Here is a 13,825-nt window from a genome sequence, read left to right on the forward strand (position 1 = left end):
GTCATGCTCGTTTTTGCTGTATAGCAGAGTGACTGATTATAGACAAGTACACACTCTTTATATTCTTTTCCTTTATGGTTTATCCCAGAAGATTGGCTATAGTTCCCTGTGCTGTACAGCAGGACCTTGTTTATCCATTTTAAATGTAATAGTTCGAGGGACTTCCCTGGATGTCCAGTGGTTAAGACTTTACTTTCTAACACAAAGGGTGTGGTGTGAGTTCTGTCTCTAATGAGGAGCTGAGATCCTGCATGCCTCTTGGCCAAAAAACCAGAATATAAACAACAGAAGCAATATTGTAACAAATTCAATAAAGACTTTTAAAAAATGTAATAGTTTGTGGCTACTAATCCCAAACTCCCAATCCTATTTAATTTTTAAACAGTGTGATACTTTGTAAATAAACCACTGGACATCCAGGGAAGTCCGGCAAACTATTACATTTAAGATGCATAAACAACAAGGTCCTGCTGTACAGCACAGGGAACTATAGCCAATCTTCTGGGATAAACCATAAAGGAAAAGAATATACAGAGTGTGTACATGTGTGTATAATCAGTCACTCTGCTGTACAGCAAAAACGAGCATGACACTGTATATCAACTATATTTCCATAAAAAAAAATTTTAAAAAGAATTAAATAGAAATCAGAAAATTCACAATACAAAGTTTTTTTTTTAACTGAAGAAAACAATTATAGTAAATATATATATGATCAGTATAAAGGAAGATAAATGGTTACTTTATTTCAAAATTGTTTCAACTTTTGGAGAAAACTGAATTAAAGGTTAATGGTAAATATGATAATATCCTTCTTGGGAGTTACCTTTCTCACCTTTATTTATTTATTTTGGTAAACTGGATTCTTGGTAAACTATACTACATTACTTGTAGTATAACTATAGCTCCAGCTAAGTAGAAGTTATTTCCTGGAGTTTTTGTCCATTTCCCTACGTTTATATGCACCAGCAGTTTACTCACTCACTGCTGCTGCTGTTGCTGCTGCTAAATCGCTTCAGTTGTGTCCAACTCTGTGCGACCCCATAGACAGCAGCCCACCAGGCTCCTCTGTCCCTGGGATTCTCCAGGCAAGAACACTGGAGTGGGTTGCCATTTCCTTCTCCAATGCATGATAGTGAAAAGTGAAAGTAAAGTTGCTCAGTTGTGTCCCACTCTTTGCGACCCCCTTGCCTGCACCCTACCAGGCTCCTCCATCCATGGGATTTTCCAGGCAAAAGTACTGGAGTGAGGTGCCATTGCCTTCTCCGACTCACTCACTGCAGGCTCCTCCATAGGTGAGATGGGCCTTGTTCTCTCCCACTGATCCGTAACTCACCTGCTCACGCCTCCAGGTTGAGAATTGCTATCCTGCATGATCACCATCCTAACTTGACTCATGCAGCTAAACATAGTGTGTGGTTAAAGGTTGAAAAGGAGACGTAGTAAAGCTACATTGTCTTTATTCTTTTTTCTTTTAAAGTTTTTTGTTTTAAGTGAGAGTGCTATGTTTAATACACACACTGAAAAACACTAGATTTCCAGATGCAGGGTTTCTTTTTGCTGTGCTGGTCACCTACTGCACAGCCCTGGCATCCCAAGCAGCGTTTGTTTATTTTAGCTGTGCTGTGCAGCATGCGGGATCTTAGTTCCCCAACTCAGGATTGAACCTGTGCCCCCTGCACTGGGAGCTCAGGGTCTTAGCTATTAGACCACCGGGGAAAGTCCGTAAGCAGAGTTTTTTATACTTGAGATTCTAAAACTGGGCTCGGGGGAGGGCAGTGTAAGGGTTGTGGAATAAACTCAGTGCAGCATGGATAAGGCTGACCCATCTTGCCTTCCTGATTCAGTTGCAGGTAGATGGCAGGCCCTGCCCAGTTGTACTTACTGCACAAGGATAAGGACTTAGAAAGAGTAGTGAAAGTCATTTTATGTCTTCCTTTATGAACTCTTCTTTATTTTTCTTCCCCTTTTTTCTCAGCGACATAGTATGCTTAAGCAACAAGATCTAAGTATTGCCATGGTGGTGACATCACGTGAAGTCTTGAGCGCACTTTCTCAGCTTGTGCCATGTGTGGGTTGTCGTCGCAGTGTGGAACGCCTCTTTTCCCAGCTTGTGGAGTCTGGAAATCCTGCCCTTGAACCCCTGACGGTGGGGCCCAAGGGAGTCCTGTCTGTAACTCGAAGCTGCATGACTGATGCAAAGAAGCTTTATACATTATTTTACGTACATGGGTGAGTATAATCAATTAGGAAACAATGGATTTGCTTAATTTTAAACTCAGTGACAGTGGGTAGCTTTTTTGTAACTTTGACTGGGGCAAATCTTGAGTTCAGATTTAACACAAGTAACTTCTGTGTGCCAGTGACTGTAAAGTTTCTTTTCTTGAGGGAGAGACAGGCAGTAGGCAAATACATACTTTGTCAAGAATGTTGTTATGAAGACAAACCAGTAAGAGAGAGAGAATGAGTGGGTAGAACTCACATGGAGAGTGGTCAGGGAAAGCCTCTCTAATAAAATGACATCCCATATAGGCTAGAATAGAGTGAGGGAGTGAGCCATGTAGTTATTTGGGTGAAGCAGAGAAAGGGCAGCAGGGTAAGGGTTCAGAGATTGGAGTTTCCCCGGCGTGTTTGAAGAACAGTAAGGAAGCCATTGTGACTGGAGGCAGATGAATGAAGGGAACAGTAATAAAAGATGAGGTCAGAGGAGCACTGAGAGGCCTAATTATGTGGTGCTATGCTGAGGTCTTTTATCTTAACTCTGAGACAGGAAGATTGAGGAAGGTTTTGAGCAGAGGAGTATGTGGTCTACCTTGGAGTTATGCTTCCTTTTACCTCTGTGTTACGAGTAAGTGGAAGGCAGAGAAACAAGCTGTTCAGTAGTCCATGCAAGAAAGAACAGTGGCCAGTGTAGTGGCCACAGAGATAATGAGAGATGGCTGGATCCAGTAGTTGCAGTGCCTGGGCTAAGTTGCCCCGAGGCATGTGGGATTTTAGTTCCCCAACCAGGGATGGAACCTGAGTCCCCTGCACTGAAAGGCAGATTCTTAATCACTAGACCACCTTGGAAGTCCTAGGAGGAGCAATTTCGCAGAGCTGACTTTTGGGCATGTTAATTTGAGGTAGCAGTTGGGAGTGCAAGTAGAGTTCAGAGAGTTCTGGCCTAGGGATATAAATTTGTGTCATCAGCATATGCACACACACACACATACACATACACATACCCACCCACCCACCCACACACACACCCACACCCCCACCTATGAGGCGAAATGTGATCACCAAAGGGTAGGTGGTGTGAATAGGAAAAGTGAAGCTGTTTGAAGGTGGTGGTAGAGATTATGGATTTTTATTCCGCCTGAGAAAAGAAGCTTTGAAGGATTTCTGAATCGAGATAGAACAATATGATTTTTGTCTTGAAAAGATGACTCCAGCTGCTGAGTGAAACGTAGAATGTAAAAGCAGAGGGTAGATGGCAAGGGGACCATCTGGGAGGCCAACTGTTGGAATTGACTAAGCTAGAGAGGTGAGTGGGACAAGGGTCATAACAGTGGCAGTGATGAGGAGTGATCTAATTCTAGATATATTTAAGAGTTGACAGGCTTTGCTTATTGGTTGGATTCAGGGTTTGGATGTTTAGCATTATGTATTTCTATATTTGCATAAAATTTCTGTTGAAGGCTCTTCGTCAAGGATAATTTAAGTTTATTTTTAGAAACTTACTAGCTGTATGAGCTAGGACTTTTAACAGTTATTTTTATTTTGGCTGTGCTGGGTCTTCGTAACTACTCGAGCTTTGCTCTGGTTGCAGAGAGTGGGGCTCTTCTCTAGTTGTGGTGCACGGGCTCCTCGTTGCAGGGGTTTCTCTTACGAGCACGGGCTCTGGGGCTTGTGGGCTTCCACAGTTGCTGCTCCGGGCTCTAGAGCACGGGCTTGATAGTTGTGCTCATGGGCTGAGGGGCTCCGTGGCATGTGGGAGCCTGGCAGAACAGGGATTGAGCCCGTGTCTCCTGCACTGGCACTCAGATTCTTTACCATTGAGCTACCAGGGAATCCCCTGTTTATTTTATTTTTAATTAACCTCTGCCTCCTCTTTCTTTTTTGGCCATACTACACAGCTTGTGGGATTTTAGATCCCTGAGCAGGGATTGAACCTGGGCTGTTGGTAGTGAGAGCTCAGAGTCCTAACCACTGGACTGCCAGGGAATTGTCAAGGATAATGTCAGTTTAGATATCTATTGTTTGGATAAGGGAGTGTGGCTGAGTGTCAGGTAGCAATAAGTCATAAAATACTGGAGTGCCAGGCACACTGCTAGATACAGTGGAGATGTAGGGAGGAATGAGATGGATGCAGACTAAGGGAAAGAGTATGTTGAGTAGAGCAGGCTTCCTTCAACATTCTGATAGTCTGAGAATGGAATAGGAATAAAATTGTATAGACTCTTGGGTTAGAGTTCATTTGAAGAGAATTTTTCAAAGTGATATGTCTGTAATACTTTAAATATAGTTCTCATTAAAGGGCATAAAGATTGTGAAAATTCTAAAGAAAAATTAATGTTAATCAGACCTTTAATGGTTTATTTATTTTTTATTATTTATTTATTAGGTCCAAACTAAATGACATGATAGATGCTATTCCAAAAAGTAAAAAGAACAAGAGATGTCAGTTGCACTCCTTAGACACGCACAAACCAAAACCTTTGGGGTAAGTAGAATTGATTATCAAGATACTTTGTTAGTGTTTAGATTATAAATGTTGATCCTATTTGGTAAAAAGAGAAGAAACAATGCTAGTTTTATTTCATTAATTGTTTACCCTGTAAAATAGAACACCATATAATTGGTCAAAATAAATATGTCTCCTAGTTCTTTTTGCATTGGGTCTATTTAGGGTCTCAGTGTAAGTCTGACTTCTAAAATTTATTTTCCCTTGTACTATATGTTTCAGAGAAGGGAGGTTGAGATCCTTGTGTAAATTTTTGTAGCCAATATTAATTTTTTCAAAGTAGTGGTATCATTCTTTAACCTATGTAATAGATGTATAAATTATTTTTCTTGTCTTTCTTGTCTTTAGGTCTCCTTAATAATTTATCAAGGATTTACCAAAAAAACCTTGAGTTAGTTAAAGCAGTGTGAATTTATGTAACTAATTTGCCGTTTTCTTCTTGGTTAGGTGCTATAGTGCCCCAGGCTGCCCCCTTCTCCCAGCTCAGTGTCAGGTTTCCCTTTCAGAAGTGCTTGGGGTTGGGGGTGGTAAGGAGAAGTCATGGAATTTGAAGGGAGTTTCTAAGAAGTAACTTTTGGGGAGAATGGGATGATATAAAACTGTGCTCCTGAATTAATTTTAGAAGTTAGTTTTTTGAACATCTTATTAGTATTGTTGACATTTTCCTCTCTGGTAAAAAGATCTGGATGACCAGGTGGTGGTATGTTAATAATCTCTTTTTCCCTCCATACTCAGGAACAAATAATTTTTTTTAAACTTTCATCATGAAGACTGTCAAACACATAGAAAAGTAGAGAGACTATACAAGGACTCTCTTACCCCCAAATACCTTTACCCAGACTCAGTTGTTATCAGGATTTGCCAAGTTTATTTCATTTGTTCGCCTTTTCCTTTGATGAAGTATTTTAAAGCAAGTTCCAGACATCATGTTATTTTACTACTGCATTCATCTCTAAATACAGTGACATTCTCTTTCATGACAGTGCCATTATAACACCTAACAAAAACTTAACTACAATAATCTAATACCCAGTTCATATTCACGTTCCACCGACTCTCTCTGAAAGTGTCTTCTTACACTGATTTGTTAGAATCAAGATTTACATAACAATCACATATGATTTCTAAATGTGAGAACTCTAAACGCAGTAAAGCTCTGTACAACCCCAAATGGTTATCTAAGGATAATTATTTCACATACCTGATTTACCAGTATCTTTAAAGAATTCCTGACTCTCTGAGTACAGAATTTAGTCTGATTTTCATTGGACAGTAACCTTTATCTGAATAACCCGTTGACTAAAACCACAGAGTAGTCTGATACAATACAAAGGCTGCCTTCTGTTTCTTGATTATGAATGTTTGTCACTGAGGAGCTGAAAAGCAAGAGCTACCCCACATTGTAAACGTCTGTGCTCATTGCTACCTTCCTACAAAGACCAGTCCTTCCACTTTTGCTCTGGATTCCACTGCTCTCTTGTTCTCCTGGACTGCTTCATCGATTATCTACTTTCATTAAATTGACATATAGCTGTATCTGCATACCTCTGCAGACTTTACATCCAACGTCAGCTCTAGCCCCACCACATAGGAAGCCAAATGTTTTGGAAGGTTGTTTGCCGAATTATGTGATCAGTGTGAGTGGAGTTAGTTGATCTTAAGCAACACCTCCTAAGGTAGTTTCAGTTATTCCCCACGCCACGTGGATAGCTGGTCAGAGAGTACAGTCTGCTTAGCCAAGACTTCTCCTCCTCCACTTTGGATGGTCACCGACATTCTGTGCTACTATGACTTTTTGTATTTTTCCACTGTTGTTCCCCCCTTTCATTTTCTTCAGGGGAAGGTATAATACAGTTAATTAGGTTTTAGCCTAACCAGTAGTAACAGTCCAGTTCAGTCTTTCTTAGAGTATTCTCATATTCATACAAGCAAACCCAAGTTATTGTCTGGGAGTAAGTGTGTGGTCTGAAAGAAAGGTCTAGGCCCGGGTTGTGGGCCTGTAGCTGATGAGTGAAGTACCGCCGACTCTTGAACAGCACAGGGATTAGGAGTACAGACCCTCCACACAGTGGAAAATTTGAGTGTAACTTCTAGTCGGCAACTTCATATATTATACGTGGTTCCTTCATGTCCTCATACTCAGTAACTGCAGACTGTGCAGTGCTGTGGTACTTACTATTGAAAAAAATCCATGTGTAAGTTGACCTGCGCAGTTCAGCCTCGTGTTATTCAGTGGTCAGCCGTATAAGATCACCTGCAGGAAAAGTAGGGGAACAGAAAGGAATGCTGAGGACTTCAGTTTAATGGTAGGAAAGAGTAAGTCTAAAGAAACTTGAGAGAGTGGCCGGAGGCAGGAGGAAACCACGGGAAAAGTGTTTTGGGGGCAGGGACTTGGACAGCCGTATTGAAGGTTGCTGAGTTATCAAGGACCTCAGAGTCCATTGGATATAGCAACACCAAGATAATTGGTGATCTTGATGAGCAGATCTGTGGTTGAATGGATCAGAATCCAGATCAGAATGTGTAGAAAAATGCATGCATTGCAGGGTTTTAATGGACTAAGCTGTCAGTGGAAAGTATGGAAGTAGAACAAAGAAGTGAAAAGACTTCCTTTTTCAGAAAGCTTGATCTTGACAGGAAGAAGTGGTATAAAGACATTTGGTTTGGAGAGATTTCCGATAACATCTTGATTTGAGTTATAGAATTTTCAAGTCGTTTTAGAATAATGGTTTCACATTCGGGTGGTATAATAGTCATTCCCCAGCCCTCTTCATCAATGCTGAGAATTTGAGAGTTTTGTGGATCACTGAAGCATAATTAGAAAATTCGAAATCTGGAAGATGAGAGTAGGAGGATGTAACATGCAAGGTGGAGCAGGAGTTGAGGTGTTTGCTTCAAAAACAAGGACAGTTCACCCTTTCTTGAGCCCTTGTGAGATGGGACTAGGGAGCTGGATTGTATTTCTGATCTTATATGGTGGGCAGGGGGTTGAGAAATACCTGTTTAGCTGTAGAAAGTAGGTCAAGTAAAGATTCAGCAGTGTTTCCATCTCAAGCATCCCAGGTAATGAATCTCTAGGACTAGTGAGACCTGCAGAAGAACAGGCAGGAGCCAGTTGTTCAGAATCATGAAAGATCGAGAAGACTATCATTGAATGGAAAATAGAAACACATTTCTCTTGGAATGCACATCTGCAACAAAGCAAAATGCGTGACCAGCGCCACATTGAGACCTGTGGGGGAGGGAGAGTCTGGGAAGTTTTTAGTAAGTTTTTAAAAAATTATTTGTGTAGTGCTACTAATTTAGGCTGTGTAAAGTGTTCATCTTAGTATGCTATCTTTATTTTCAAAAATGTAAAATTTTATTTACTATAATTAGATTAATCTGTGACTTTCCCAGCTACTTATAAATGTGAAGGTAGATAAGAATTTTGTTGCCATGGGCTAGCTATAAAATCACATTAAGTAGATCAACACTAGTTAGCATTTTCAATTTGTGAAAAGTTGATCCGTGTATAGAAGTGAAAATATTTTATAATTTTTTCAGCCCTTTTGACTTTAACATTCCAAGTAGATATGCTCATAAAATGCTTACTGTATTAAACAGTTACTATCTTGATAAATGTAAATGTTAAACTATTATCAAGTAAACGTAATAGTTGAGCGCACGTTTTTGTGTAAAGCTATGAGCTCCTGTATAAATAACATTTTAATATGGTTAAAGTAAATATGTAATTATATACAAATTTGCAAACTTACCCTACTAATATATCTTAAAGTATTAAAGAGTTCATGATCTTAATGTAGACTATAGAGATTATTCCTTCAGGTCATCTCAGTGTCACTAAGCTTTGTACTGTACTGTACTACAGTGAAGGGAGCAGTAGCAGTGTCAGTTCAGAGAAGTTAAGTACAGATAAGAGGAGTAGTGAAGACCACAGGAAGGACAGCAAGTGTAGGATCATTTTCCATTATGGACCTTTCCAGGGAACAGCCAGGTAAAATCAAGCACTCCTTTACTCCGCTTTTTAAAATGTTTTTCCATTATATATGCCTCCACCTCACTAAGATTTGTTTCTTTCTGCAGAGGTTGTTGGATGGACGTATGGGAACTCATGTCCCAAGAATGCAGGGATGAAGTAGTTTTAATTGACTCTAGTTGTCTTTTAGAAACACTAGAAACCTATCTGCGAAAACACAGGTAAGTCCAAAGGTCATGATGATGTAGTGGGAAGATGCTTTAGGGGTCGGTCACCTTCTTCCTGTAATGGTACTCTAGCCTTCTGGTTAATACCTGACGCCAGGCGGAGCTTAGTGGCAGGGCAGGAAGTTCCTTTATGGCGTGATGTTGGCCGCCTTGTGTTTTACCTGTTGGGTCCAGGCCAGCCTTTCAAGGAACACAGAGTAGCTGTGAATCGAGTAAAGTGTACTTAATCACTGTGGAAATTCTTGTATTCCTTGTTTTTGATGGAAGTGTTTCATGATGTCATTTTCAAAACTAAAGTTAAAATAGCAGCTTTTACTTAGTAATATTTTCAATTATTTTTTTCTTTGTCAAGAGCTAAAAATAGAGTTGGAAATCATGTGCTTCATGTATTATAAAAGTAACTTCAGATTTTTCTTTTTAGAATACTACTTTACAAAGAATTTTCCAAGTGTCATTAACATTTGCAAATTTGTAGGGAGGGAGAGTGCAGTAGAAAGGAAACCGGGAAAGGAGTCATCTAGAGGTGGCGTTCTTGGGGGGAGTTGCACTCTTGCAATAAAAATTTGTCACATGTTGGGTTTGTGGTTATGTGTTCTTTGACTTTGGGACAGATATACACAATTACTTTGGGGACGCTTCTAGAAAACATGCATAAATTATAAAAACTGGCATTATCAAGGTTGGTGTTCTTATGGCAATGAGCTAATGACTTAATCTGCATACTAAGTTTATTAACTATTTTTCTTTTTTCAATTACAAGCTTTCTTGTTTTTTGCCTTTTGGGTTGATTGTACCCAAAAGAATAGAGAATGTCAGTTATTTGGAGTTTGGGAAGTAAACGTAACATATGAATGTATAGGCCCGTCATAGATACCTTTCTTTTTCAATATGAATTGATCCTTACATTCAGTATGAACTGGCCCAAAAGAGCTTTTTTGGGTGATAAATTACTAGTTATTAGAGCTAACATTTTGGAATTTCCTGTATTGGTTGTAGATATTTCCTGTGTTTGGGGGGCAGTATTTTATAGGAAAGGTGGAGTCCGTTTTATAAATATTTTTAAGGATGCAGGGGAAGAAGTATGATTAGAAGCAGTTAAGGAAGATTGCAGTGAATCGAGGTCCTACTGATTATAGCTTTGTACAGATTACTTTTCTGTGCTTCCGTGTTTTTCTTTCTTAAGACAAAATAATAGTAGTAGTCGTATAGAACTTATAAGACTAAACTTGTTAGGATTGATGATACATAATAAGACTTAGAACAGTATCTGGCACATGGTAAGCACACCAGGGAATATGTGTCTGCCAGGTTTGCAAGTCCTTGTTATTCCTGTGTATCGAGTTCTTATTTTAGGTACAGTTTGAGTTTTTGAGTTACAGTCAGTTGAAAATGATTTTTAAAGGTCTGAATAGTGGATGTTCTTGGCACATCTATTTTATTTAATAGATTTTTCTGAGCAGTGTATAATAAAGATTTTATAACACTTTTTAGCCAGTTAAGTGTTATAATAGTGCATTATTAGAAATTAGGTGTTAGAAACTCTGAAACCTCTGTCTTAAGAAACTTTTTTTTTTTAATTTGTGTGCAAGGTTACTTTTGAAAACAGAAAAAATCACTTTCATTCTTACAGCTTCCGTATAAAATTTTAAATGACTGTTTGCTTATGTTTATGCTACTTAACGATCATGTACAGTCAAACATATTAAACTGACGATTTAAAGCAGTAAGATATGGGGAAAATATTTCAAGTTTTATTATTGGTACTATATGATATTTAACCATTTATTTACTAAAAAAATGTAGACTTACCATTTATAGCGTCAAAATGTGGAAGTAATTTTATTTCTGTGTCTAAGACCATTTCTCCCACCAAGGGGAAGACTTTTTAAAACTTGTGATAAAAAATACATAACATGCGTTTACCCTCTTAACAGTTTTTAAGTGTATAGTCCAGTGCTGTTAACTGTTTACTAGCTGTGGTGCACTGGATCTCTAGAACTTTTTCATCTTGCATGACTGAAGCTAAACCCACCCATTGAATAAAAGCTCATTTCCCCCTCCCTGCACCTCCTGCCAGCCACCGTTCTGTTTTCTGTTTGAGTTCAGTTACTTCATGTAACTCATATAGGTGGAATCATGCCATATTTGTCTTTTGTGTTTAGCTTATTTCACTTAGCATAATGTCCTCAAGGTTTACCCATGTTTTAACATATGACAGAATTACCTCTTTTTAAGGATGAATAATGTCCCATTGTATGTATACACTGTGTCCCTCTATCAAGGGACATTTAGGTTGTTCCCACATCTTGGCTTTTGTGAATAATGCTGTAGTGAACATGGATGTGTGCCAAAAGCTCTTTGAGATTCCCTTTTTAATACTTTTGTATGTGTTTCCAGAATTGGGATTGCTGGATTATATGGTAATTCTATTCTTAATTTTTTAAGGAAATGCTATACTATTTGCCGTGCTGGCAGCCATTTTATAATCTTGTCAACAGTGTGCAAGGAAGGGTTCCAATTTCTCCAGATCCTTGCCAACACTTGCTGTTTTCTAATTTTAAAAAATACATATATATATAAATATATTTGGTTGTGCTGGGTCTTAGTGGATGCACTTGGGATCTTCAGTCTTCATTGCGGCATTAGGGCTCTTTAGTTGGCGCCTGTGAACTCTTGGTTGTGGCGTGTGAAATCCAGTTCCCAGGGCAGGGATTGACCCTGGGCTCCCTGCATTGGGAGTGCAGTCTTAGCTGCTGAGCCTTTTCTAATTTTTGACAGTGGCCATACAGTGGGCTTGAGGTGATTTTGTGTGGTTTTGATTAGCATCTCCCTGATGATTAGTGATATTGAGCATTTTGTCATGTACTTACTAGCCTGTCTTCTTTGAAGTGGCTGTTCATGTCCTTTGTCCATTTTTTAATCATACTCTTTTTTTGGTCTGTTATGGAATTATGAGAGTTCCTTATTCTGTACATTAACCCCTTATCCAGTGTATGGTTTGTAAATACTTTCTCTGTTCCATAGGTTGTCCTTCACGCTATTGTTTCCTTTACTGCACAGAAGCTTTTAGGTTTGATGTAGTCTGATTTGTCTATTTTCTCTTTTGTTCCTTGTGCTTTTGATTCCATATGCAAAGGAGTCATCACCTATTCCATTGTTACATGTTCTCTAATAGTTTTACAGTTTCAGGTCTTAATATTTAGGTCTTTAACACATTTTGAGTTAATTTTTGTATATTTCTGTGTCTCTTTTTTAGTGAAACAGTGATTTAACGTTACTTGCCAACATGATTGCTTTTGTTTACAAAGGGCTTAGAGCTTCTGTTTTAACAAATATTCATTTCAAGAAACAGAGTTATCTGCTATTGGGTCAAAAAGATGTGCGTAACAAAATGATTGCATGACATTGTAAGGGTAAATGCTGTAACGATAAGTGTAAGTCAGAGATAATAGGAATATAGGAAGGTTGAATTTTAGTTATGGAAATTGCAAGAGGCTTTTTTAAGGATGGGTATGATTTAGGCAAATGGAGATGAATGGAGGGGAGTGGGGAGGAAACAGAAGGAAAAAAGACTTCGTAGTAGGGACGCATCAGTTATGTACAAAGTAGTCCATTGTACATGGAAGCGACCTAAATCTTCATTGACAGATGCATGGATTAAGAAGATGATGTGTGTGCCCATGCATACACACCGTGGAATACTGCTCAGCCAGAGAAAAGACCGAAATGATGCCACTTGCAGCAGCATGGATGGGCCTAGAGATTAGCATACTGTGTGCTTAGTTGCTCAGTTGTGTCTGATTCTCTGTGGCTCCATGAACTGTAGCCTGCCAGGCTCCTCTGTCCATGGAATTTTCTAGGCAAAAATACTGAAGTGGGTTACCATTTTCCTCCTCCACGGGATCTTCCCGACCTGGTGCAAACCTGCATCTCTTGCGTCTCCTGCGTTAGCAGGTGGATTCTTCACCACAGAGCCGCCTGGGAAACCCAAGAGATTATCATATTAAGTGAAGTAAATCACAAAGGCAAATTCCATATGATTCCACTTATATGTGGAATCTAAAATATGATACAAATCAACTTACTTACAAAACAGAGACGGACTCACAGACATAGAAAACAAACTTACGGTTACCAGAGGGCGAAGAAAATAGGGGCGGGGGAAGAAAATAGGCAGGGATAAATTAGGAGTTTGGGGTTAGCAGGTACACACATTGCTTTGTATAAAATCGATAAACAACAAGATCCTGCTGTATGTATAGCACAGGAACTATATTCAGTATTCTGTAATAAACCGTTATGGAAAGACCCTCTGTGTGTGTATCTGAATCACTGTGGCATACACCGGAAACTAACACAACATCGCACATCAGCTATACTCCAATTAAAGAGAAACGAAAGTAGTCCATTTGTGTATACATTGTGTGTATGGGGGCAGGGTAGCGTAGAGAGACCATGAGGAGAGAGGTGAGTCTTGGGAAAAAGTCTGGAAATAGTAGGTTGGGTAAGAGAAGAAAGCACCAGAGGCCTTGACGAGTTTGAACTTTATTCGTAGATGGTGGGGAGGTTTTTAAGCTGAGAGTGAGGTAATGAGATGTTTTAAAAAATTATTTTGGTATGAGAGATGCATTAGAGCTGGTAAGAGTGGAAGCAGGGAAATGTATTAGGAAGCTTTTTTTTTTTTTTTTTAATTGACTAGGCAATTTAAAACAGGGCAGAGGGAGTTGAAAAGAAGTAACCTTCCTCAGTATAAGAAAGAATTGATACCAATTGGCTCCACCCCTAAAAGCAGGAGTTGGAATTAACTAAGGAGGAGTTGGAATTACCTGAGGGTCCATCCTGGATAACTGTGTAAATGGTGATTTCTTAACACCTATGGAAGAGAACATAGGA

The 13,825-nt window shown here is 39.2% G+C and overlaps 1 protein-coding gene across 12 annotated transcripts in view; it reads left to right on the forward strand.

Annotated features, from left to right (window-relative positions):
• GGNBP2 (gametogenetin binding protein 2) overlaps positions 1-13,825 on the forward strand; it is a 32,028-nt gene that overhangs the window by 8,747 nt on the left and 9,456 nt on the right. For 7 of the 12 annotated variants that reach the window (XM_012185259.5, XM_027975319.3, XM_060394765.1 and 4 more), the window contains 3 exons: positions 1,979-2,232; positions 4,607-4,705; positions 8,813-8,926. In XM_012185259.5, the coding sequence (XP_012040649.1) occupies positions 1,979-2,232; positions 4,607-4,705; positions 8,813-8,926 (467 nt within the window). Of the gene's footprint in view, positions 1-1,978; positions 2,233-4,606; positions 4,706-8,597; positions 8,724-8,812; positions 8,927-13,825 lie in introns of all 12 variants that reach the window. The other 5 variants (XM_042255356.2, XM_012185257.5, XM_042255358.2 and 2 more) reach the window with 1 other exon arrangement.

The sequence above is a fragment of the Ovis aries genome, chromosome 11 (genome assembly GCF_016772045.2).
Source record: "Ovis aries strain OAR_USU_Benz2616 breed Rambouillet chromosome 11, ARS-UI_Ramb_v3.0, whole genome shotgun sequence".
Lineage (NCBI taxonomy): Eukaryota > Metazoa > Chordata > Mammalia > Artiodactyla > Bovidae > Ovis > Ovis aries.